General features: G+C 34.5%; 2 protein-coding genes across 8 annotated transcripts; one reads left to right on the top strand and one right to left on the bottom strand.

Annotated features, from left to right (window-relative positions):
- Positions 1 to 2,553: 2,553 nt before the first annotated feature.
- LOC112800011 (uncharacterized) lies at positions 2,554 to 13,245 on the bottom strand. Of its 7 annotated transcripts, XR_003201295.2 has the most exons (11): positions 12,801 to 13,207; positions 12,308 to 12,449; positions 10,662 to 11,287; positions 10,025 to 10,116; positions 6,616 to 8,833; positions 6,235 to 6,546; positions 6,049 to 6,153; positions 4,825 to 5,004; positions 4,545 to 4,646; positions 2,993 to 3,086; positions 2,554 to 2,890 (listed from the first exon to the last, which is right to left on the bottom strand). XR_003201295.2 is itself a non-coding variant. In XM_072196386.1 (8 exons), exons 5-7 carry the CDS (start codon positions 6,630 to 6,632, stop codon positions 6,093 to 6,095), a joined length of 390 nt encoding a protein of 129 aa, XP_072052487.1. In that variant the 5' UTR covers positions 6,633 to 8,833; positions 10,025 to 10,116; positions 10,662 to 11,287; positions 12,308 to 12,449; positions 12,801 to 13,226; the 3' UTR covers positions 5,093 to 5,953; positions 6,049 to 6,092. The 7 variants fall into 7 exon arrangements, 2 of the variants coding, with proteins under 2 accessions (XP_072052487.1, XP_072052488.1); XR_003201291.3 differs by lacking the exons at positions 6,049 to 6,153; positions 6,235 to 6,546; positions 6,616 to 8,833 and having other exon boundaries at positions 12,801 to 13,245; XR_003201293.3 differs by lacking the exons at positions 6,049 to 6,153; positions 6,235 to 6,546; positions 6,616 to 8,833 and having other exon boundaries at positions 10,662 to 11,283; positions 12,801 to 13,167.
- An 8,118-nt stretch (positions 13,246 to 21,363) lies between these two features.
- On the top strand, positions 21,364 to 23,490 carry LOC112800002 (probable esterase D14L). Its single transcript, XM_025842034.3, has 2 exons — positions 21,364 to 22,262; positions 22,853 to 23,490. The coding sequence occupies exons 1-2, from the start codon at positions 21,886 to 21,888 to the stop codon at positions 23,295 to 23,297; spliced, it is 822 nt and encodes a 273-aa protein (XP_025697819.1). The 5' UTR covers positions 21,364 to 21,885; the 3' UTR covers positions 23,298 to 23,490.
- The last annotated feature ends 2,880 nt before the right edge of the window (positions 23,491 to 26,370 follow it).

The raw sequence follows: 26,370 nt of genomic DNA, 5'->3' as shown, positions 1-26,370 counted from the left end.
AATCTACCTCATCTGCCTCTGGGTCTAAGTCTTCGGCTTCCGACTCTGAGTTTTGGACATCATTCGTGCAAGCCCTCTGGAGCAGGCAGTGGTTCACTGCAGGGCAGACGAAAGGGGCGTAAATATGAGGATGCGGGGGCACCACTGCCACTGGGCGGCGGAATTGGGCAGTCCGCTCTTTGCGAAGTTGAGGCCGCATCAAATCCTACTTGAGGCTGCTGACATGCTATGTCTACATAGGCTTTCTTCGTGAAACGACCTACCCTAGGCATCTTTTCTAACTTCATTCAGATCAAAACAAAGTGATAATAATTAATATATAGATAATAATATTTATTAACATGCAAAAAGGATACTGACATACCTCAGTTACTATTAATTGAACTCGGCTATTTAAGACATATTGTTACTAAATAATTTATAATATGAGACCATTGACCGCCGTTAAGGGTGATAATAGATAATTTAATGAGAATTATGAAATACACTAACAATTAAAGGTATTAATAAATAATGATGTTTATGGTAAATCAATATCATGTGATACTAAGCTTACTTGGTATACAGGAATTATGCCCAAATTTGTGGTTTGGAATAAACTACCAACTCGTACCTATTGCAATTGTATCTATCATCATATAGCTCATTAGATTAATGGTGGGACATAGCGTGTCATCACCAAACAAAACACATACATATAAACTATAATAAGAATAATAATATATAGCATATATATTCACAATTCAATAATTCATTCTAAGCAGTAGCATGTTTATCAAGTAGAAAAATATCATGTTTAGTTATAATAATTAGGGTAATATTGGATAGTTGAGAGTTGACTACTAAAAGCAAACTATCGCCTAAATAATGCAAAGTCTTTGACACATGCAAACAATATTTGATAGATAGAATCCTAATTCTTGTATATAATACTCCATGCCCATTCTTATTAGTTTACATCACCTCTCCTGTATTTGAAGATTACTAATTTCTGAAAGATTGAAAATTTTTCCCTTTTCTAAGGTCTAATTGTTCGTGGCATCATCACCAAGCATTAGACATTTTTTAGCATGAAAAATAAGTTAAAGGATCCTACACGGTAAGTCGGGAGTGGGAGACTTGAGAATTATGATAAATTGCTTTAGCGTTATTAGTGTTGACTGAGAAAATAAAAAACGCAGTCAAACTGAGAATAAAAAATGCAGGCAACCATTATCAGCAACAAGATTCAAATATAACAGTGAGAAAATAAAAAATGTAGTCAAACTGAGAATTAATACACAACTCAAAATCCACCATTAATGGACTCATGCTCCTCATCAACAAAATCCACTCCCCATTAACAAATTAACTCAGCTAACCACATTAGGAGAAAATTGCATGTCAACTTTAAACTCATTATTGGCCGCTTTTTCAAACACTAAACAAGCAATAGAGCACAGGGTGTCCAGTGGTGTTTACCCGCAGGTGGATGATTGGATTAAGGGTGAGAGTGGAACCACCGAGCTTCGGGCAAAGCAAGAAGGGGCTCTAGGTCACTGGATCACCGCAGAGACAGGCATGGAGGAGAAGAACCAGGACGAAGAAGGCTTCTTAGTGGTTCGACAATATTGAATGATTTAGTATTAGGGGAATAATAAGGATTATGGATGTGGCGGTGGCTTCTCTGATTTGAAATTTAATTTTTTTTGTAATTTTTTAAAAAGTATTATTAGTTTTTAATAAAAAAGTTATAAAAAAATATATACTCAACGAATAATCACTAAATTTAAAAATATTATTTTGTGAAAATTTAAGAATATTATTGCTTGTTATTCTTAATCTACTTGTTGGGTATTGGTGTATTTTGTAATTCTTTGTAATTTTCTCTTTTCTTAATTTAGATGGATCCAAGAAATGTTTTGGTCGGAATAAATTTTAGTTTGTAGTAGCTAGCTTCATGCATAAATATTATTTATCATATAAGAATTATAGTACATACGTATAGAAAAGACTGATCAACAGAAATTGAAGAATTAATTAAATAAAAAATTATTACAAAATACAACACAAATTAATTAAAAACCCAGTAGAATAAAGCCAGCAATAATGTTCCATTTTATAGGTTTTATTAATATCCAAAGTTTTTCATTAGGCAGGTTTCATTTAATTTCTTGTTTGTCATTGAGAAGAGTAGTGATTTTAGATAATAATCAAGGCTGAAGAGAGTAATAATATTATTGAGAAAAAATGAGTACCTAAATTACCCTTTTCTCTTATTAGAAATTATGTAAGTCTAATTTAGACTCAAAATTAATTTAAAAAATAATTATTATTTTACATTTATAAAAATTATAAGACCTTTAATTAATCAATTCATGCCTATTAATTAATTCATGTCATTTTGCCAATATGATAGTCATGGTTACAGAATGTAGTTCAATAAGCAGTTTCACCACATAGGTTTATGCATTTATATTTGTATTACATTTAAAAACGTATATATATGACAAATTGGTAATATAAAAGTCTTGAATTCGTACGAACCATTAATCCAAAAAGTCACAATATAAATTAATTCAAGAGACATATACTAATTTGAGATTAATCTCCACCAAATTCATAGCTACTTCGTCAAATTCAACATCCAAAGAAAAAAACACAAATAGTCACCTTGTTCAATTTAGTCCCAATATTTTATAAATAAGCCAAACTAATAATAAAGCGTTGAGTTAACAAATATCATTCTCCTTTGGAGTTTTATTGAGGTCAAAGGTTGTGATGGAAGGTTGGTGTCCTTTAGAGACAACCTCATCAGAACTATCTGGCACAACATCTTCTTCGAGCATTGAATCTTGAACTATCTCGCCTGTCTCTTCCGGAACTTCTTGAGTCTCTTCCCGAGCCAAACCTGACGGATACACCATAAGCAACCAAGTTATTAGAATTTACAAATTTTACAAAAACCAAATCACAAAATAGCTCCATGTTATAAACTGCTGGTTTGACTTACGTTCCCAAAGTTTCGTAAGACCTTTTTCTATAAGAGTGAATTCCTCCCGAGACACAATTTCAAGTTCAACCTGTAGACTATTCTGATAGCATGCCTGCACAAATTTAAAGAGGTTCTAGCTGAAAAAGTGCAGTAATTGGTAGCAAGAAGTCATCAACAATACTAATCAGAGGCACCTTCTAGATACTTCAACAACATTTAAAACTTCACGTTTCAAATTAAGAACATGCCCTATGGAAATCGTGGTATCTAAGTAACTAATAAAGTACCATTCAGAACCAGCCAGACCAAACAAAAATATAAATAAGGTATATGTGTTCTATTCTACCTACACATGAACATGCTAAGGTCAACACCTGGAATCTGGAAGGGGAATATAAGATAGAAGAAAAAAAGAATACAAGATACAATAAGGAGGAATCATGTATGAAGCCATCCTGAATCAGATTGATAAAACAATCTTCAAAATAAATTCCAAGAAAGATATCAAAATCATTCAAGCATACAAAGTACTAAACAGAAGAAAGGTTACATGGAGTATCTTAGAGACACTAGATCATTCCTAAAACAGGAAAAAAAAGAGAAGGAAAAAAATTATATTGAAACATTTCATTCAAGGAAGCATCTAAATAGCCGCATACAACATAGCAACCCACGGCATCCAAGTCTAATGTGTGGCTGCTATGATTGAAACCCATTCGTATAAATAGGCATCTATGCAAGTAAGAAAACGTGTTCCAACACTTCAATAAGAATTTATCGCCTTGACATTCCACTACAGAAATTCAAAGGATTGCACCTCAATACGTACATAATAAAAAATGGTGATTTTTTAGAAGAGTATAAATAAGATAATCTTAAATGTGTGAATAAATTAGAAATTTGTCTTGTTGATTTTAGAATATGAAAATTTACTAATATATCTTCTACATCAGCAAGTAAATTATAAAATGAACCATGTATCTTTTCTAAAGCCTAATGCCAAGTGCATTCTATATCATACTCCACCTTTTCAATAGATTAACAAACGATACTGTGCAAAATAAAGTACCAAATGGACATGTAAATTAAAAATTATGCAATACAAATGAAGCAATAACAGGTGCCAGTTGGCAAAGTAAAATCCATTCCTTAAAAAAAAGCTATTGGGGTTAAAACCGGTGCACAACCATTGTATATATCTTATTCCTAGGTCAGCTTCCAGGCTGTCAACAACTACATACAATCAAAAAGAGCTAGAATCCCACATATTTATAATATTCAATCACGTTCACTGCACTAACAAGATGCACTAACAATATTCCAACTGAAACAAGAAACTATCACACTAATACAGTACTGCTACAATTAATAATCTGGAAAATCCATCATCATGTTTCAGTGTACAAATCATGCTTATTGGAAGATTCTAGAAAAATGTATATATTTATTTACTTACCCATTCAGTACCTCATTTCACAAAATAAAGCTAAGCAACTGGCATATCACCATTGAGTTAAACAATTGTACCCAACTAGAAGACTAAACAAATCACAAAAAATCCAAACTTTACCTGCACCTCCTCCAGTATTTGTTGCAAAAGAAACAAGTTCGTGCTAGTGACGAACCCGAAGCCGAATTTCTTGTGGTACTTTATTGCGAATTGAAGCAGTCCCTGCAGTGTTCAAGGTTTCAAATATGTTAGGCCTTTTCAAAAGTGCGTTTTAATTACAGACAATAAGACATCTGGTTTGACTTTGGTAGGTTGAAATATAGTCAAACAGCCTTTTTACGAGCAGACATATGACAATGTACCGTCCTAATATCTCCATGCGCAATAGTAATAGCATCACCTATGTGCCTGTGTGCTGAGAATGTATCCAGCCAAGACTGAATTGGCAACGTGTTGAACCACAGTTCTCTTGCGAATGATGTTGAGTGCTCCAGCAAAGAGAACGGGGAGGCCTCAATCATCACCTTGCAAAACAAGATGCTAGAGGCACAAAGAAAGAGGTCCATCTCTTCCAATTTCCCTGGTAACTCCGATCATGTCAGTCATAATACAACGTCAATTACAATCTACTAACATGTTACCAAATTACATAACTTGAGGACAAAATATGATAATAAAATCACATTCTCCAGGTGGATTAATTGTAAATAATGAGCAATATACATCAAGTGATTTCATGGTCTAATATCTATTGTATGCTAGTTGCTAATTAATAATTATGCAAGTTTATAACCCTCAACAGTGCTATACACAGAATAATATTGCACATGTCCTAAATTAATATTTAAAGACATCTATACATAGGCAGCCTCTTCGCAATTATCGATGGCATCAGTGGTTGGTTCCTCTAAATCGTCATCCCGTCTCAATGACAAACCTTTAACGTCAAACTCAGCCAACCCAGTCAGAGTCGGTTGGGGAGAAAGTTCGAACTGACACTGTCTTATGTCTTCACCCATTTCAAACATGTTCCTTGGGTTCACATGGACTACCACACTCTATTTTTTATCAGCGTCATCCTCCACATAGTATATAAGGCGAGCCTCGGATGCAAGAATGTACGGTTCGTCATCTTCTTGATCACCGGTATGAATTGGATGAGAGAAGTTAACTACTGTGTGCCTCATAGAGTCTTATTTTATGCCTCGGCCAGAGGTGGTTTTTGCCCAGATACATCTAAACAAGATGACTATGAATTGACTGCTGTAATTTAACTCAATAATGTCCACTAGTTTTCCGTAATACGAAACACTACCAACAGCAACATTACTGTCGCGCTTGCTTGCATAACTCCTAGTGTCAGAAATGACATACACTCCACTATTTTCGGTTTTCAACCCTTCCTCTCTCGAGAGGGTTCTGAACTTAAATCCATTTACGTTGTAAGATGTATAGCGGCTAACTTGAACATTGGGCCCACATGCAAGCCACTACAATTCGTTCGGGTGCATGGTGCTTTCCAATGGAACCTGGCAGTTGATAAATTACATGTTTTATGATCTTGGGATACGAACAATATGACATAATTTGAAAATGTAAATGTATAAATGATACCAGGATTCACCTTACGCTTGAACCAATCGAGAAATTCTTTGTGCACAACACTGTCTATGTGAGACTGGACCTTGTCCTACTTCGTAACTTTCTCTTTGTGATCACCCTAAACTCACTGGAAACGTCACAAAAATGTCATGTCAGGTTCTCCAACTATAGAAGATCATACAAAGTCGATACTTTCAAATGAACTTACTCAAGAAATTTTTCCACGGCCAGGCAATTGACCAATACGTGACGGTGAGCTTGGAATTTTTCAATTGGTGTGAGGGTGTAAAAAGAAGCAGCCCCGACCGCCTTTCCAACCTCGGGGAACATGGTTGCACTCTCATCAGGCATAAGTTCACGCAGTCGATCGTCAACACGCAATGGTTGATTAATCCTACTCTCGACATTATCTAGGTACCTTAAATAGAATACAAGAATCTCTTCAGATAAGTATCCCTTTGCAATTGAGCCCTCTGGTTGTGATCTGTTACGCACGTACTGCTTGAGACGGCATATGTACCTTTGGGAATATAACACGTGTCATAAGCACTGATTAAAAGCAAAATAGATAATTTTGTTTGATAATTACCGTTCAATTGGGTACATTCATCGATAATGCACTGGGCCACCGAGACGCACCTCCTCGACCAGATGCACTGTCAAGTGAACCATGACTGTGAAGAAAGAAGGAGGAAAAATCATCTCCATGCGACACAGAGTATAAACCACGTGATCTTGAAGGAGAGAAAGTTGTTGAGGGTCTATGGATTTGCTGCATAATCGGCGAAAAAAGGATGACAAATCCGCCAGGACAAAAGACACTGGGGTAGGCAATGCATTCCTTAACGCAATTGGAAGTAGATATTCCATTAAAATGTGACAGTCGTGGCTTTTCATGCCCGACAACTTGCGCTGTCGTAAGTCCACACAGCGGGAAATGTTGCTAAAGTATCTATCTGGAAAGACCATGTTCTTGATAGTCCTTAGAAAGAGCTCCTTCTGTGGATTGGTCATAGTAAAGATGGCGGATGGGTACTTTCCGTCTTCCCGTGGCCATAAATCATGCTTGATTCCCATTGACTGGAGGTCTCTTCGAGCTTTAATGTGGTCTTTAGACTTGCCTTTCTCGTTCATTATGGTGAACACTATATTGTCGCACACATTCTTCTCTATGTGCATGACATCAAGGTTATGACTCAATCCATTGTTCTCCCAATATGGCAGCTCAAAGAATATACTCCTCTTCTTCCAAGGAGTCTCATCTTGCACGGCAGTTTGCTGTCCGCATGTCCTTTTTCTCGTAACCGATTGCACGATGCCATGTTGGACATGCACACCCTCTAACTGCTGGACAATGTCTCCACCAGAGAGTTTGATAGGTGGACCTCTATCCTCTATATTTCCATCAAAAGAGTACTGGTTTTTTCTGTATTTGTAGTCATGATTAAGAAATTGATGATGACCCATGAAACACCATTTCTAGTTATGTGTGAGCCGGTTAGTTTTAGCATCTAAATTACACGCAGGACAGGCTCTCCCACCATACGTGTTCTGCCCAGATAAGTTGTCCAAGCCTGGAAAATCACTAATTTTCCACATCAATACAGCATCCATCTTGAAGGTTTTTTTCTTGACTGCATCATAAGTTTCAACACCAACCCATAAATGCTTCAACTCAGTGATCAACGGCTCTAGGTACACATCTATGCCATTTTCAGGCATTTTAGGACCATCAATAATCATAGAGAGGATTAACGAAGTGGGTTTCATGCAAATCCAGGGCGGCATGTTATACGGGATAAGAACCATGGGCCAAATTGAGTACTTCGAGCTCATGTTTTCAAAAGGGTTAAAGCCATCGCTAGCTAATGCTAGGCGAACGCTGCCCGGGTCACCAGAGAAGTCGGGATATCGTATGTCAAATGACTTCCATGCCTCGGCATTCCTTGGATGCCTATACATACCATCAGAGTTAGGGGATCTCTTATGCCACAACATGTCAACCGCTGTCTTACTAGACATATATAACCTCTGCAATCATGGAATAAGGGGGAAGTAACGAAGAATCTGCGCCACTTGTGGTTTGCCGTTCTTCTTAACAACCATCTTGATCCTCATCCTAGAGTTATTCTTAGTTTTATGCTTCCATCTCGATGTCCCACAATGCTTGCATTTAGTCAGCTCTTGGTCGTTGCCCTAGATGGAATCGGGGCTTGCTCAAAGGCGTCTGCGAGCAACTCCAAAATCATTTCAAAGGCCTTATCGCTCACTCCGCACATGGACTTTATGTGATAGAGCCTCACCAAGAAAGACAACTTAGAGAACTTTGAACATCCTGGGTATAACTCCTACTCCCCATCTTCGAGTAGGTCATGAAAGTTGCGGGTCTCTCGACTAGGTTCATTGTATAAGTAAGGCAACTCATCCACAGTGCCGCCGTCATGTTCATTCTCTGAGTCTTCTTCGTGGTCGGGAAGTCTTGAGAAGTTGAATGCCTCGTGGACCATATCAAGCATCGGGGCACCCAAATTTTGTTCAGATTGATCCTCTTGTCCGTCACAAGAGCTCTCGATCCCGTCTCTCACCGTGATGGATCCAAAATGTATAACTAGACAGGAAGGGGTTTATCACCAAATGATTAAACGCATCCTCTCTATTTTGTCAGAGGCAGAACCCACACTTCGAACATGGACAACGTATCATCCCATCGAATAATGCATTGGCAAATGCAAAATCTAAGAATCTGGTCAAATTGTTCCTATATTCTGCACCAACTCGTGACTTTGAAATCCAACTCTTATCAATATCTAGTTTAATGAAAAAATAGAACGATGACAAATCATAAAACAAAGTCAGACCACGAGAAAAAGGTAACTAATTAACACTTGATATAGAATGGGAGAATATCTCTTAAACCGAATAATAAAACACACATTTACTAGCATCCAGGATAATATACAGCTAACAGAAAAATGCAAGAAATTTGCTTACTCATTGAATAATTCTGCACTTTCAAAAAAAATTATTGGAAGAAAGAAACTCTGGGTCCAATGCCAAATATTTGAAATGGAAAATAAAATTCCTTCCTTAAAAAAGAAAAAAAAGAGGAATATTATATCAATCTGAGAAATAATAAAATGTGAATTTAATATAGTATTATAATATAATGTATGAGTTGGCAAACTAACCAATATAGAAATGGAAAGGGGTAAATCAAAATGGTAAAAATGATGACATGGAGGATAGTGTTATGCTTGAAAACACCCAAAATGAAAGTATAAAAATCTATAGTATAAATATGACCAATATCAAGGAGAAGCTACACAACACGTCCCGTATTTATCTACAATCATTTGCGTATAGGTGGGTTATTCTTACTCTTCTTCATTCACATCAATAATTTGATGATACATGGTTAAATAAGCAATTATCCGCTGGTTCCTAACCCATATGTATCTGTGTTTCACATTTGAGGAAACATAGCCGTGTCAAAGCACATAGCTAACTTGACAACTAATTGGAACATGATGATTGAGTTTAGGGGGTGTTAAAGTTCAATTGACCTTTTTATGTTTAATATTTAATTCTTAAAGAATCAGTTTGAAGTTCTTATATATTAAAATTGCAGAACTGAAATTATATGAAATCTAATTGACCCATTAATTATATCACATAAGAACACAAGATATATAATAAAAGAAATGAAGACTTCTTGAGAGTATGGAATACATAGGATGGACTCATTATCTTGTACATCTTGTGAAATTGTAATTATCTTCACCTAACTTTCTAAATATTAATTGTATATTATTCAAGAATTTGATAACCAATAATTACTTTCTTTCTTTCATTCATTCAAGCATTTGCTGGTATAGTTTTTAAAAAATTCATATTAAAAGTAGTTAGCAAAGCAGATCTGAAAGCCATCTTTGTTAACAGGACAAGATTAATTATTTGGATTCAAAGTGCCTCTAGAACCAAGTTATAAAATAGCTCACCTTGTTAGAGAAAGGTTCCTAGTGTGCTTGGAAAATCAATATGCTTCAAATGAACATGTGCATCACTTGACAACAATGTTTGAGTTTTTTCGCTGCCATTTTCAAAATAGAAACAAAACATGAGTGTTATTTGTTCATTATAACTTATCCAGGATTCTAAATATAGTTACCAATATAAAATTGTTACACAGTAAGGCCGAACAGTAGATGATTAAACCATATCCAAAGGAAACATAGCTGTTTCACCGTATGTTTATAACTTGATAACTGATTTGAACATGATGATTGAGTTTAACTAGATTCCAATTATTGAAGTATAAATCAAGAAGAAAAAGAAGCAAGAAGCTATAGTTCAACTTCAGGGTCAATTGACCTTTTCAATGTTAATATTTTAGTCTTAAGTAACGACATACCATATTCTTCCCTTCTAAATTCAATTACTAAAATTACATTTGTAATAATAATGCTAAATTCATTTTACTGAATTAGGTTGGTAGAACATCTTGAGTAATAGAACAAATAGATATGTGAAGTGGTTTGCCATTAACTTATAAGTCTTTAGATTAAAAATGAATACTAGGTAAATTCTCAAAAAGACTTTGTGCAAGACTAATTGGTTCTGCTCCATTGATAATACCTGTCACAGTTGCAGGTATAGAAATACACCCCATGTAATTTATTTCAAAGCTTCGAGATATTTGCTCGTCAGAGAACCTACTTTAAGGCAAACAAATTAAGTTAAGACAAAGTCAGAATGTAACTTCGAGAATTAGAGGAAACATTGAACAATGGTAACTAAGATATTGATAAGCTAATGAGAGATCTTGAGATTAAAACCATGGAAATTTTAGCATTGAGACGAGAAATAAAAACATTCAAAACGGATTCTCAAAAAGATGTTACTAAGCTAGTAAATGATCTAGAAAAGAAAAATGCAGAACTCTTAACAAAGAAGCAAGAATTAGAAGAGGCATTGAAGCAGAAATCAACAGTGCTAAAGGAGAACTGAAAGAAAGGTCACAATAACTTGAGCATCGATTGCTATCGTTAGGGGAAACTATTAAGCAGCATGCGCTAAATGAGCCAAAGCAGTAAACACAAACATATCAAGAGTGGGTTCAGAAATTGGGGAGAAATCTTATCTGATTGTTAGATTTGGGAAGAAAAATTTGGCCAACAGCCACCAAAATTAAAATGCAGGTACAGGAACACACCCCAAATAATATTTCAGATCTCCGAGGTAGCCGCTCGTCAGAGAACTTGCTTCAATGCAAAGAAAAAGAATACATACATAAGCTTGAGTTAAGTTTTAATCATAATGTTTCTTCGAGAATTAGTAGAAACATTGAGGAATGGTAACCAAGAAATTGAAAAGCTAATGAAAGATCTTGGGAATAAAACTATGAAAATTTCAGCATTAAAACAAGAAATATAAACATTCAAAAAAGATAATCATGATGTTATTAACCTGGTGAATGATCAAGAAAAGAGAAATGCAGAACTTTCAACGAAAATTATAGTGAATAAGGCCATTTTTTATAAATAGAAACTTTACATAATCTCATCATTCAAATTGGGTTCCACCCGGTCAACCAAAACAACCAACCCTCACTCTCCCTCTCTATCTTACACTTATTTTTTTTTCTTATAAAAGATGACGTATTAAAATTATGTCTATGCAAGAATAATTTAATATGTAGGTACTCCCTTAGATAGACATTGACCCATAGAGCAAGAATCATATCTGAAACGTGGACAAGGGGGATGGGAATATAATTCCACACTCAATAACACGTGAGGCATTGATTCATCAACTAAAAATGTGGTTGGGTTCAACATGTAACCTTAGATTTAGCACAGAATATATTGCATTTTAATTCCATAATCAAATTTATCTTGACAAATAAAAATAGTAACAATAATCACAAAGATTAGACTAACCTTTTTATTATGATTCATTCTCCACTAATTTAACTAATCCATTAAAATTTGTTCTAACTCACAAGTTAGGAATGAAGCTGCAATGCCCAATGTGTGGCCCTATAATAATACATAGCCCTTTCCCTTAGAGTTTATACACACAAAGAACAATTTAGATTAAAAAATTGATGAATACTAATAAGAGTCTTATTACCAAAACTATTAGTACGAGACAAGAAGAGTTACATGTCTCTCAACTGAGTTCTGCTGAGAGCACTTTAGAGTATAAAAATCTCTGCCCATACAAATTCTATCCAAATAATTTGGCTGCTAAGGTTATCCAAATAAAAGTAGAAGACATACCTCAAGTGCAATGAATCTGCTTCAAGATTTATAGCAGCAAATAATGAAATAGAGCTCCGCCAGAGTGGCTTACTTGGGTAAACATTATATTCATAAAAGTTGTAATGAGAGAGCTACAACTTTCCAGCTTAGTTCGATGAAGCTAAAATCACAAATGTGTTCATGTCAGTTTTATTTATTTATTTATTTACATTATTTCAAATCTTACAACGTAGAGAATTTTCAAGAATCCAGGTCATGAAATTGTCTTAGAAAACTGTAGAGCAGCACAAGCTAAATGAGCCGAAGCAATAAACACAAACACATCAAGACTCAGGGGTTCAGATATTAGGAAAAAATTTAATCTGAGTGTTAAATTGAAGAAAAATTTGGCCAAAATTAATAAAAGAACGTTGTTCAAACCAAAATTTAGAAAGCACAAAGATTAAATTGATGTAAGATTAATTTCTCAACAGCCATGAAACTTATATTAGGACGAGGGAGAGGAACATACGACTGATAGGAGAGTCTATTGCAATCAGCAATGCAAAGCAGGGCCAAAGGGGAGAAGGCTGCCAAGGATGACATAGGGACAGATGGCTTGGGACGACACCAACGACGTCACACACATGCACGGTAGAAGGAGAAGACTCGGACGACACCTCCTACTTCACCTTCGTGCATGGGAGATACACGGCTGAGGGAGGAGCCTGGTGACCGGAACGAACAATAAAGCAGACGCAGTTGGATCTGACAGAGGGAAGGGTAATGAAGGCGGGGAAAGAGACCAGTGATTGACTATACCTTGGCTCTGATGAAGGGTTCTCACGCCAAATAATGAAGGTTTATGTGCAAAATAATTTTGGTTTGGGCATTTTTGTGAAGCAAAATCCCCCTCCCCCCAAAGTTATTTGCTGTGGTGAGGGCCCAATACCACCTCGGGTCAAATTATTTAGAGCAGGGCTTAATTAGGCAGCAGGAATCATAACAAATCAACCAAATTGGGGCGGTTGGGGACAACGGCCAGCAATTTGAGGCTGCTAAGTCCTGCGCCTCTTGTAGTGAAATTATCTAATTAATACAATATCATATAAACCAAAATGCAGTATAACTCTTCATAATGCTTCTTCATCCGGTTTCTGAAAGGGTAAAGCTGTAGGAGGGTGAGAACCTAACCACACGGTCTCACCACGGAGTTTCAGAATTATCCTAAGAAGATATTTAATAAGAAAACTATTTTCAAGTTCAGTGACTATCATTGCCTTATGAATCCTTTTAAAAACCAATAGCTAATTGTTCAAAACCTTTTCAATGAAACAATGTTTAACCTTTCAGAAATCCAAAACCTTTCTTTTCTTATAAGAAATCTCAATCAGAAACCAACCACGCAATCAATCAACACCATCATCAATTCAGCACCAAAGTTCATTCTCAATGTAGCACACTAGGACAAACACAGGCAAGACAGACAAGGAAAGCACAGGTTTAGGTAGCAGTTACAGCAAATAGTTCAGGTAGTAGTTAAAAATAGTTTAACAATTAGGCAAACCAAAATAAGTTCAAGCCCAAGCAAAGCATACAAATGCATATGATGCATGCCTGTCCTATGACTAATGAGGCTCATCTGTCGGTTATCCATCCAACCCGACAAGTCTGAAAATACTTAGACTGTCCTCCGACGTGCATCCTCAGGAGTCTATACATAGCTTTTTCTCAAATAATCAATATTGTTCAATAGGGATTACATTCCTAAGAATTTATATAGTGCCCGGTCACACTTATGTCGTAGGGTTAACAGAGTATCGTGTTTCAACCTGGTACAGGTGGTGGCAAGCCATGGTACTTTATCCAGGGAACCTCGTATCTCAGATAATTCAAATTCATAAGCCACATGAATAATTCAAAGATCATATCTCAACATTCTCAACATTATAATCATTCATCAATCTAAATCTCATTTCCAAATTCATTCAAAAAGCATATTTCAAAGAAAATTCTCATCATCTTTCTTTCCATTCCGTTCATTATAAATCAATCTTAAAACATATAAAGTTTAGAAAACAAAATCTTTTTAAATAATTACTTCAGTGAAACTTCTAAACTTTATAAAATTTTGGCAGCATCTCCTCTAAAACTCGGACTCTACCACCCTTTCTAGGTCCCAACAAAACCATTTCTCAAACTCCCTTCAACTCAATTTCAAAATCAGAACAATTTCAATATCTCAAACCATTTTCAATTTAAGTTCTTTTTAAACAACAAATCAAGCTCATTTCCATTATTATAACCCTTTCCAGAATCCAATACAAAGTCAACTAACATTTCCTCAATTTTTTTCCAACGATTTCAAACCCAAGTCATTCACAAATCTCAAATCGTTTTCCATAGCCAAACTAATTCTAACATCAAATTGTTTTCCAATTCCCAAATTATACTTGATAAACATTCGAATTAGATTTTCAAACTAATCTTTCATTCACTATCTCAATACCAACTCAATATTCAGAACTAGCCACAGTCAAGCAAGCAATCACATTCATTCAAAGCTATTCAGTTCAATTCAGAAGACTCCATAATCACCAAAAATATTTATATACCTAAATATCAGTTTACAACAATTCTTAAGCATAAAATGAGTTTTAATGAAAACGCCCATACCTCGATGTCGCAATCGCATAATTTTAACACCACAGTCTCGCTTATCCTAAACTCACAATAGCAGTGGCGATTCCAACACAACCAGGACGATGGAAGCATCACCAACTCCGATTACACTCACAGCAACAATGAATTTGATGGAATCAAATGCAGAAACAACTCTAAAAATTCAAGGCAACATTGAAAATAAAATGGAATTAAAATAATAACAAACAGATAAACGAGACCAAGGCAGTTTAGAGTATAAAAGTGAAACAGAGTCAGGAGAAAGGCTAGACCTAGGGCAGTGACACTGAACTTGAATTGGGGCAAGTCAACAGCAACGATAGCAATGTTAGAACTGGCAGTAGCAATTCCAGTCACCCCAGCAGCAACGATTCTTAAAGAGCATCAACCATCACAGCCCACAGCTGCATCGGCTTAATCCTAAAACATCAACGCCTTAAAGTTCTCAATCAACGGATAGCAGGACAGTAGCAGTGGAGGTTCAGAAACAAAAATAACTTACAGTAACTAAGGAAAACAAGGAAACAAAGCGTAGCAGTAGCAGCACGGTGACTGCAACAACACAGGGAAGATGGCCTCCTCCCCCACCTCAACTCGTGACTCCGGTGGCGGCGAGCTCCACAGACGGTGATGGCAGAGAAAACAGCGGCGGTGACAGACTCAGAGGCGGTGGCGGTCACGCGTAGCAGCAGTAGCCCACGATAAGGACGATGGCGGCAGCTTTGCACAGTGACGATGGAAGCTTCAAAGACAGTGACCCTCGGCCTCCTCGGTTGGTGGCATGACGGCACGGGGCGGCGGCAAGCTGAATGACGGCGGTAACTGCGCGATTTCCTCTCTCGGGTCTCCTCTCTCCTCTGCCAACAACGACGGCGACGGTGGTAGTGACACTAATAAACCACTATTTTATGGTTTATATTGTGTTTAATTGAGTGGTTTTTATCAAGCCTTTGCACACTTATTCATACTATTTGCATGGTTTTACAATTCCTTCCCAGAATTTGTTCTATAATTGAAAACTTGCTTCCTAGAGTCTTTAAATTGTGTATTTTAATTTCTCTTTTATACCATTCGATGCCGTGATCTGTGCGTTAAGTGTTTCAGGCTTCATAGGGCAGAAATGGCTTAGAGAATAGAGAGGAAGCTTGCAAAAATAGAAGGAACACAAGAAATTAAGGAGATGACCAGCGAGAAGCGACGTGGATGCATGGCACACGCGACCACGCGAAATGGAGGAAATCGCAGTGACGCGCTCGCGCGCCTGACGTGAACGCGTGGACGACGCGTATGCTTGGAGAGAAAATCGTTGAATGACGTGTACGCGTGACCAACGCATACGCGTGACCGATGCGTACGCGTGACATGCGCAATCTGCAAAAATTACAGAATACACTGAAGATGATTTTGGGCGACGTTTTGACCCAGATTTCGGCCCAGAAACACAGATTAAAGTCAGGAAACATGCATAGACTCAGGAGAGCAGATCATACACATAATTTTAGTTTTAGATGTAGTTTTTAGAGAGAGAGAGGTTCTCTCCTCTCTCTTAGGATTTAGGATTAGGATTCCTCTTAAAGGAATTAGGATTTCATCTTCTTCAATTACAGGTTCAATATTCCTTTTATTTGTTACTCTTCATATTTGGATTGATTTTCTTATTTAATATAAATTTGAGGTATTTTCAGACATATGATTTTTATTTAGCTTTCTACATTCTTGGCTTTGGTTGATTAATTAGTAACTCTTGAGTTTTCAAACTCATCGTGATTGATAATTGATATCATTGCTGATTGATTTAGATTCCTATAACTCTAGTCTTTCCTAAGGAGTTGACTAGGACTTTAGGTGTTAAATTAATTTATCCACTTGACTTACCTTCATAGTTAGAGGTTGACTTAGTGGGAGCAAAAATATAATTCTCATCACTATTGATAATGATAACTAGGATAGGACTTCTACTATTTATACCTTGCCAACAATTTTATTAGTTATTAATTTATTAATTCCTGCAATTTATTTCTCTTGTTCAAATCTTTTTAAACCCAAAAATACTGTTTTTCATAACCAATAATAAATCATACTTCCCTGCAATTCCTTGAGAAGACGACCCGAGATTTGAATACTTCGGTTACTTATTTTTATTGGGTTTTGTTACTTCTGACAACCAAACGTTTGTACGAAAGGATTTTCTATTGGTTTAGAAGCTATACTTACAACGCGATTATATTTGTGAATTTCTTTACCGATAGAAAATCCGATCGTCAAAATGGTGCCGTTGCCGAGGAATTGCAAACGCGTGCCTTATGATTGGTTATTGTAAATATTTTTAAATTTTTTTTATCTTATCTTATCTTAGTTTTAAATTTCAAAAATAAAATCTTTTTTCAAAAATTATATCTTTTTCAAAATCTTATCTTATCCATTTTCAAAAATCATATCTTTTTCAAAATCTTATCTTATCTTTTTTCAAAAATCATATCTTTTTCAAAATATTTTCTTTTTGTTAGTTTTTATTTCTATTTTCTCTTACTATTATGAACTCTCACCCCTTTGGCTATGAGTCTGGTTACAATTATGTTGCAGGAAGAGGAGATTACAATGAGAACATGAATCAAGATTAGGACAATCAAAGATGGGAGGAGCCACAAGGATTTGATCAACTCTCATGGCAACAACCACCTCCAATGGATTATCAACAACCATTCTGTGACGCATATCAAGGCAACAGCTATGGTGAGCATTCTTTTGATTATCAACAACCACCACCATATGCCTATGAACCCCTTCCTCAATATGACTTTGGACCACCATATTCACAAGCCCCTTCCCACCATTCACCTCCATATGACCCTATCCCGTATCCACCATACCAACCACCTTATGAGCCAAATGAACCATACATAGAACCACTCTCATTCCAATACAATTACTCTCATGAACCACCACTTCAATATACACCATCTCCTTATCATTATCAAGATGAACCACCTTCCTACCATGAACCCTTTCTCCCAACAAATGAACCCTCCTATCCACCCCAAACCTCCATGGAAAATACACTTACCTCTCTCATCGGTCTCAGCTCTAAACTCCAAAATCTTATATCCCAAATTGGACCACCAAATACCTTCAACAATCAACCCTCAAGCTCTAGTGCACTTTCTTTTTAATCACAGAATGATCTTTCCATCTCATCACCACCATCCATGGAAGAGTACCCATATCCACCAATTCAAGAGCAACATGATCCCAATGATGCTATTGACATGGAACAAGAGAGAAGAGATCATCTTTACGAATCCATACTTCATAAGGAGCTAGAGGAGATACTAAAAGTGAAGGTAGTAGAGACCCTTGAAGTCGAAGAAGTGGTTGAAGAATTAGTGAAGGAAGACATCAAGGGGGAGTATGATTTTGTCTTAGAGCAAGAGGAGACCTAAAATGTGGAGATAGGAGAGACCCTTAAAGATGAAAGAATAGTTGAAGCTGTGGGTGTGGATTATTTTGGGGAAAGGGGTATGGCGGCTAAGGTTAGAAAAAGTAGGATTAGGATTGTGTTTTGGGAATTTAGGGTTTTGTGATAAAATTGGGGATTTTTGGGTTCATCTAAAATTTAATTAATTCTCTAAAATTACTTTAAAATATTTTTTATTGTATTAAAATACTAATTGATTTGAAATCAAATGCTCTAATAAAAATTATAAGGTAATATAATTAATTTTCTTTATTTATAAAAATATTAGTATTAAATTCCAAAATCTCAATTACTTAATCCAAGCCATATAAAATTCTTATTATTTTATATTTGTTAAACTTTATTATTCAAATATAAAAAATAATTTGATAATTATAAAATCAGATAAAACTTTATATTACTTTAAACTTAATTAATCAAAATTTGCTTTAATTTATCTTTAATAAAATAATTTCTGAGGTTAAGGAACTTAATGAATAAATAAATTAAAATTAACTCTTAAGTTGTCACAAATTTAGTGATTAGAATACAAATTTGAGGCTGTCGAAAAAGCTACAGTAGCAACCATAACTGCAACAGCAACAGTAGCATTAACTTTCCATTATAACGACAGTGACCACATAACCAGGAAAAAGCAACTGAATCGAATCAGATGGAAAACAACAAAAAATGGTGCTAGAAAGTCCAAGTTAAAGTAAAGGCTCAACAAAATTAGAATAGTAGAATAGAAATAGAAGTGAAACAGATTCAAGGAAGGAAGAAGCAAAAACTGAAATAGTGCTAAGGTAGTGTTACTCCAGACAATTCCTACAACGGTGCAATAGCTCAACGACGGCAACAACTATGCCAACAATGGCGTGTAGCTCACCGATGAGCTCCTTTGACGAAGATGGTCATGCCTTCATCGACGAGTCCCAATAGCAACGACAGCAGCACTGTCCTTTTCTTTCCTTATTTGTCTCTCTCTCTTCTTCTCTAACTCGACGGGGGTGATGACCTCCCCTTGCTTCGTCCACGCCGTTGTCCTCTCTCTCTCTCCCTCCCTCCCTCCCTCTCTCTCTATCTCTCTCTGATGACGACGTCAAACGGCAGTTTTTTTCCCCGGCGCCGTCCTCCCATTTCCTCCTTTTCTTCTCTTTTTCATCTCCCCTCAATCTCTTGTTTTCTGTCCCTCTCTTTTGTACTTCTTTTGTTAAGTTGTGTGCATGTGTGAGGGTTAGTGTGTGGGTATATTTAAAAATAGGTTAGGGTTAGGGTTAGGTTTGGAAAAAAGCGGAGTAAAAATAGTGTAAGAATTTTGATAAAATTAAAAAATAGAATAATAATTGAAAATCAAATATAATTCATTCAAATTATTTTAGGAATACAATATTTATTTGTTAACTTACTAACTAGTTTTAATTTTAAATAACTGCTTTAATTTAAAATTAGAAGTATTAATTTTCTTTTGTTCATACAATTAGATTCAAAATCTCAATATTCAAATTAAATTATATAAAATTCTCATTAGTTTTTAATTACTAAAACTTTTAAAATTTAAATATAAAAAATACCCAAAATTATAAAAATGATATAAGAAGCTTAATTAATTTAAATTCAAATTATCAAAATCTGATTTAGTTATTTTTAATAAAAATAATTTTCAAGAATGAAGTCTTGAACAATTAAAATAAACGAAACTGATTAATAATAAAACTTTTAAAAGTTTAAGGTCTTACAGAGAGTGAGAACAATAACGGCTATTGGACGAGACAACGACAATAGAGATCTGAGAGCAAAGGTGGTGATTTTATAAAAAAGAGAAGAGAGTGCAGCGTGAGAGAAAGAATTACGGCATGAATGAGTGAAAAAAAGGATGCGAGTGAGTGACTAAGTGTACGAAGGTCGGTTAAAATTGGGGAGAGAGAGTGAGAGAATAAAAAATAAGGGTTAGAAATTAGGATTTTTGGCTTAATTTTTTTAACCATTTTTAATTATTTTAACCGTTTAAATTTAAAAAATTTATTTTCAAATAAATTTAAAAGTTAACTATCAGTAAAGATTAGATATATTAATTTTTTTAAAAAATTTAAAAATAATTTCTATAATTTTTAAAATTAATATTTTAATCTTTATTTTTTATATTAAAGATGCTTAATTAATAGAAAACAATATTTTAGAAAAATTAAATTTTTAAAACAAAATAAAATTATCCAAAAAAAATATATAAACAATTTTTTTCGCCCTTAAAAGATTTAACATTTTGAAATAATTTTTGTTACAAAAAATTCTTGAATTTTGTGACAAATAAATAACTTATTACAAATAATATTAAATTTGTGACAAAATAAATTTTTGCTACAAAATAATTAGAATTTTTTAAATAAATAGATATTTTATTATAAAAATGTTGATTTTTCCAATAACTTAATATTTTGTTACAAAACATTATAAAATTTATTTAATAAAATACCAGTTCATTACAAAAGTTAACATAATTTATAACAAAAAAAATCAAATTGTTATAAAATATTAGAGCATTTTACAATAAATTTTCTTCTACTTACAAAACATTCTTATTCTATAACAATAACTAATTTTTGTCACAAAAATATTATAATTTGTAATAATTCAAATTTTGTTATAAAATTTTTGTTACAAGTGTTGTGTTTTTTTTAGTTTATCTAAAATTATTATAAAAAAATCCAAATTTATAATTAAAAAATTCCAAAACGTGACAAAAAAAATCCAAAATTTAACAAAAAAATATTTAAAATGATTTTTTTCAATTTCAAAACAAATCCTAAAAAACTAAAAACTAGAACATCCAAAATCTAAGAAAACAAACATCTAAAATAATAAAAAAATTATCCAAAACTCAAAAGAAAAAAATATCGTCCAAAACATTAAAAAAAATTCCGAAACTTAGAAAAAAAAAAAAAAACATTCAAAACTAGTTATCCACAACCGAAAATAAGAAAGAAGAGGTTGTGGTGCGGCGCATGTGTGATGGAAGGAGGTTGCTGCGTGCATGCAGTGGAGCATCGCCTGCGATCACGATTGTATGGGGAGGGGACAGTGCCACCGAGAGAAGATGTTGGGCGGAGTAAACAGAAGGGCCAGAAAGTCGCATTTGAGATTGAGTTTGGATGGCGTGTGTTTCTAAACTTAATTCTAGATTTTGCAAATTTTAAAATCAAATTTTTTAAAAATTTTGAAAAAGTTATTTAAGTTGGTTTCACATGTAATTGGTTCCTTATACTTTCTCTGTGGCATAATGAGCAACTTGCCATTGGCATCATTGCATGCAATGCCAATCAGCATTCTTTAAATTCGTCCCCACACCACCCTCCTTAAGCAAACCATGGTTCTTTACATAGACTGAAGCCTTTTCCTTTCCAAAATATTATATTCCAACCCAAAACCAAAAAAGAGAGACACAAAAAATAGAAAGAGGAAGAGAAAGGGAGTATTACTACTCATGGGGATTGTGGAAGAAGCACACAACGTGAGAATAGTGGGAGTAGAGGGGAATAATAACCAAATTGTGTTGCTGGCTCATGGATTTGGGACTGACCAATCTGTGTGGAAACACCTTGTTCCACATTTAATTGAAGAGTATCGTGTGATCCTTTATGATAACATGGGTGCTGGTACTACAAACCCAGATTACTATGACTTTGAACGATATTCTACTCTCCAAGGATTTGTTTATGATCTACTTGCTATTTTGGAAGAGCTTCAGGTTCAATCTTGCATCTTCGTTGGTCACTCTCTTTCGGCTATGGTTGGTGTCATCGCTTCAATTTCTCATCCTCATCTTTTCTCTAAGCTTATCTTGCTCTCTGCTTCTCCAAGGTACTTTAACTAAACAAGCATCAATTATAGAAGAATCAGATTTATTTGAAGAAGAATTTGTATGTATCTTAATTAACTGTAGTTATTGACAACAACAATAAGGTCAGTTTAAAAAGTTAGCTAATAACAAAAGAATGTTAGTTCTCTTGTTAAACTCTTTTATTTCAGATTTTAAAAGATAAAACTAAGAAAAAGTCGAGGAGTCAGTAATTTTTATTTATGTTGGCCAATAATTTTAGTCAATATACATATTTTACTAGCATATTTGAGTCTTTTTCTTAATATTAGCTTATAAAAATATGTTGATTATTTAAGTACTGGTAAAAAATTAGTTTCGATTTCTACATAACTTTGTTTTTCTATTAGTTAGCGTTTTCTCTAAGAGGTAGAATCCATATTTTCTTTAGGCCAGGTTATCAGGTCTCTCCATCACTACACCCACACTTTTATTAGCAAAAGATTTATGATATGATTCAAAAATTAGAATTCTGATAAAGTTTGATGTAAATGAAAAATCTACTACTATATATGTTTAAACAATCTGAATTTAAATTGATGTATTCCCTTTGCTTGTGAAACCTGTTAATTAGGTTTTTAAATGATACGGATTACTATGGTGGCTTCCACCAAGAAGACCTGACCCAACTATTCGACGGAATCCGCTCAAATTACAAAGCATGGTGCTCCGGCTTTGCGCCACTGGTGGTTGGTGGCGACATGGACTCAGTGGCGGTGCAAGAGTTTAGCAGGACATTGTTCAACATGAGGCCGGACATAGCTCTAAGTTTGGCACAAACCATATTTCAATTTGACATGAGGGAGTTTCTAAGTCTAGTCACTGTGCCCTGCCACATCATACAGAGCACTAAGGACTTGGCTGTGCCGGTCGTTGTTGCGGAATATATGCAACAGAAGCTCGGTGGGAAGTCCATCGTCGAGGTCATGCCCACCGAGGGACATTTGCCGCAGTTGAGCTCACCGGATATTGTCATTCCAGTGCTGCTCAACCATATCCGGCACAATATATCAAGTTAAGTAAAGATGATTAATTATGGATTAAAAGGAAGATATGTAATGTAAGTGTTGTTTTTTCTAGTTTTATGTCGGAGCCCTTTATATAGATATATGTTTAGATGTTCTACACACAATAATAGAGTTACCGAGGCTTATAAATGAGTGTATTACTATTTATTAACCACAAAAAAAAAAAAAAACCATATCTGCTTAATGCTTTAGTTTTCTTTACATATTTCATTTTTTTTCATTCTAAATTTGCCCATTTATTAGCACTGGATCTGATATGAATATTAGTGGAACAAAGCTAAAAAATAATGAAAAAAAATATTAAAAATCAAAAGAGAGTCTGTTTGATAGAAGATTAAGTCAAAAATAATTTAGTAGAGGATGTCAGCCACAAATTAGCACCTCAAATACTATAAAGTTCTCATATAGAATTGTCGGAATTTTAGAGACTTCTAACAATCTATAACTTAAAAAAGATAATGTCATTCCACTCTTTCATTGTATTTTTATGTGAGATTAAGAACTAACTTCGACAAATAGAGACAAAATAAAATATTATAGTTTAAATAATTGTTGGTTGATCTATAATTCACTTGCATCTAATTACAAAAATATTATTTAAATCCGTCATCATATATTTATTTACAAATATATATATATATATATAGTCACCAAATATATATATATATATATATATATATATATATGATTTAATTTATTTTTAATGTTTATTTTATATTTTATATTTTAATATATATACTATCTTAATAATTAATTTTAATAGTTAATTTCAATATATATCTAATATAGCTAATACGATTAGTAGTTTAACAAAATTAAAAACTTTGTTATAGGTCATCGGTTATTTATACAGTTGATCATTATCATTACAACTATTTATTGTAAGGTCGGTAACTGATTATTTAAAGCAACCAATCATCTCTTCAAAAAAAATTACAAAAAATAAATCAACTCAAACCATGAAAGATGTATGTTCTTATCTCATTGCGTTATATCCAAGATATATACTCATATTAGTTAGAGCGTTCGGATATCTTTTGTAGATATTTATACTCTGTATTCTTAGTCCCAGAAATATATCTCATTCACAAGAGAAGAAACTAGTTTAATCTCAACATTGGAAGAGTTATATATCGAAGAGCTTAATCACAAAAGAAAAGGATCCTTCTATCTGAAATGGGGCAAGCGCCGCGTGTTACTATTAATCTATTGATCAATGATGTTATTAGTGTTAGTTTATAACTAATTGCGTAATTCTGGAATGAAGAAATTATTAAGTGTTGTATAGGCAAAGAATAGTTTAAATCGTATGAAGAGGTTCCAAAATTATTACAATATATATATATATATATATATATATATATATATATATATATATATATATATATATATATAGTAGCTGGTGTGACATATGAAATGTGAGAAGAATAGAATATTTTTTTTTTATTTGCTATCGTGCTTGGCACTTTCGTCATGAAAATATAAGTTCAGTTGGGGACCAAGAATTTTAAAAAGAAAAGAAAACGTTTAGGTGGAAATTTAGTTTAAATTCAAATATGTATAAAGCTTGTAAATTTGGTCGAGTTGTGTTCAAGTGTTAAATAAATTTCAGACACTATATTTGTCTTAGGTGTATTTTTTTTGTATTTAACTATGTTTTAATAAAATTACATAAAACATATTTTTATAATCACATTTAAATATAATCATTGTTAATGTGTCTAATTTTATTCTTAATAATATGATATAAATAAATTTAAAAATAATAAATATTATTAATACAAAAGTTATCTAAAATACTCTATATAATAATTAATATAAATAAGATATTAAAAACATTTGAAAAGTTAGTTTGTACTTTAGAGTTAATAGTCAAAATCGTCCCTAAAAGATATCCCGATCTCCATTTTAGTCTCTGAAAAATAAAATTAATCAAAATCGTCCCCGAAAATTACTCACGTTGATCGAGTTTGTCCTTCCGCCATCTCAGTTGGTGATGTGGCTAACGATTGCTGAGCTGAAACGTTAAGTGCCAGTGTGGTAGAGAGCAAAACGACGTAGTTTTATTCCTCCACCCCCAAATCAATGGAACGACGTCGTTTATGGTCCAGAGTGGGATATTCAAACGTTCTTCCCATCACTCCTCTCATAACAACCCTCTTCAACTTTCGCTCCAAAATTCCTCATCTTCTCTTTACTCTGGTACTTTCTGCCCAAAGATACTTGCCTTTGATCAGAACCTCGTAGCATTATTGACGATTCTTGTGCATGTCGAGGCTTGTAGAAGAGTTGGCTCTACTACGTTGGATAGTTGGAGGAGCTCGCGGAGGAGTTACGCTGTTGGAGGAAGGAACAGTAACTGCCATAGGATAAGATTTAATTTTTTTGACAATTTCTGTTGATTTTGCAATGTTGGTATGCGTTGGTTTAGGTTGACTTAGTTCTAAGAACCATCTAGTAAGACTAGGGTTTGGATTAGGAAGAACATGTTCTGTATGCGGTTGCCATTAGGGGTTTACTGGTCATTATGCGGTGGATTTTTCTGGGGAATGGAGGGTTTGCGATGGTTATGATTATGTTGTTTGCTATGTGTTTACATGCAGTTGTAAGGCTGTAGTTGTTTCAGTTTTTGTTGTTGACTACATTTATTTATTTTTGCACTTGTAGATGGAGGGTCCTTCTATGACGTTTGTATTTCATCATGGTGAGAAGTTTAAAAAGGATGAGGGTGGAAATCTGTACTATGAGCCGGATCACATAGAGGGTGGAAATATCTTTAGGCAGAGAATACCAGAGTAGAGAGAAGACGAGAGGTTTTGGAGCGAAAGTTGAAGAGGGTTGTTATGAGAGGAGCGATGGGAAGAACGTTTGAATATCCCACTCTGGACCACAAATGACATCGTTCCATTGATTTGGGGGTGGAGGAATAAAACTACGTCGTTTTGCTCTCTACCACGCTGGCACTTAATGTTCCAGCTCAGCAACTGTTAGCCACATCACCAACTGAGATGATGGAAGGACAAACTCGATCCACGTGAGTAACTTTCGGAGACGATTTTGATTA

This window comes from Arachis hypogaea, chromosome 1 (assembly GCF_003086295.3).
Source record: "Arachis hypogaea cultivar Tifrunner chromosome 1, arahy.Tifrunner.gnm2.J5K5, whole genome shotgun sequence".
NCBI lineage: Eukaryota > Viridiplantae > Streptophyta > Magnoliopsida > Fabales > Fabaceae > Arachis > Arachis hypogaea.
The sequence above is the reverse complement of the archived record's forward strand: the minus strand, read 5'-3'. Positions and strand labels throughout refer to the sequence as shown.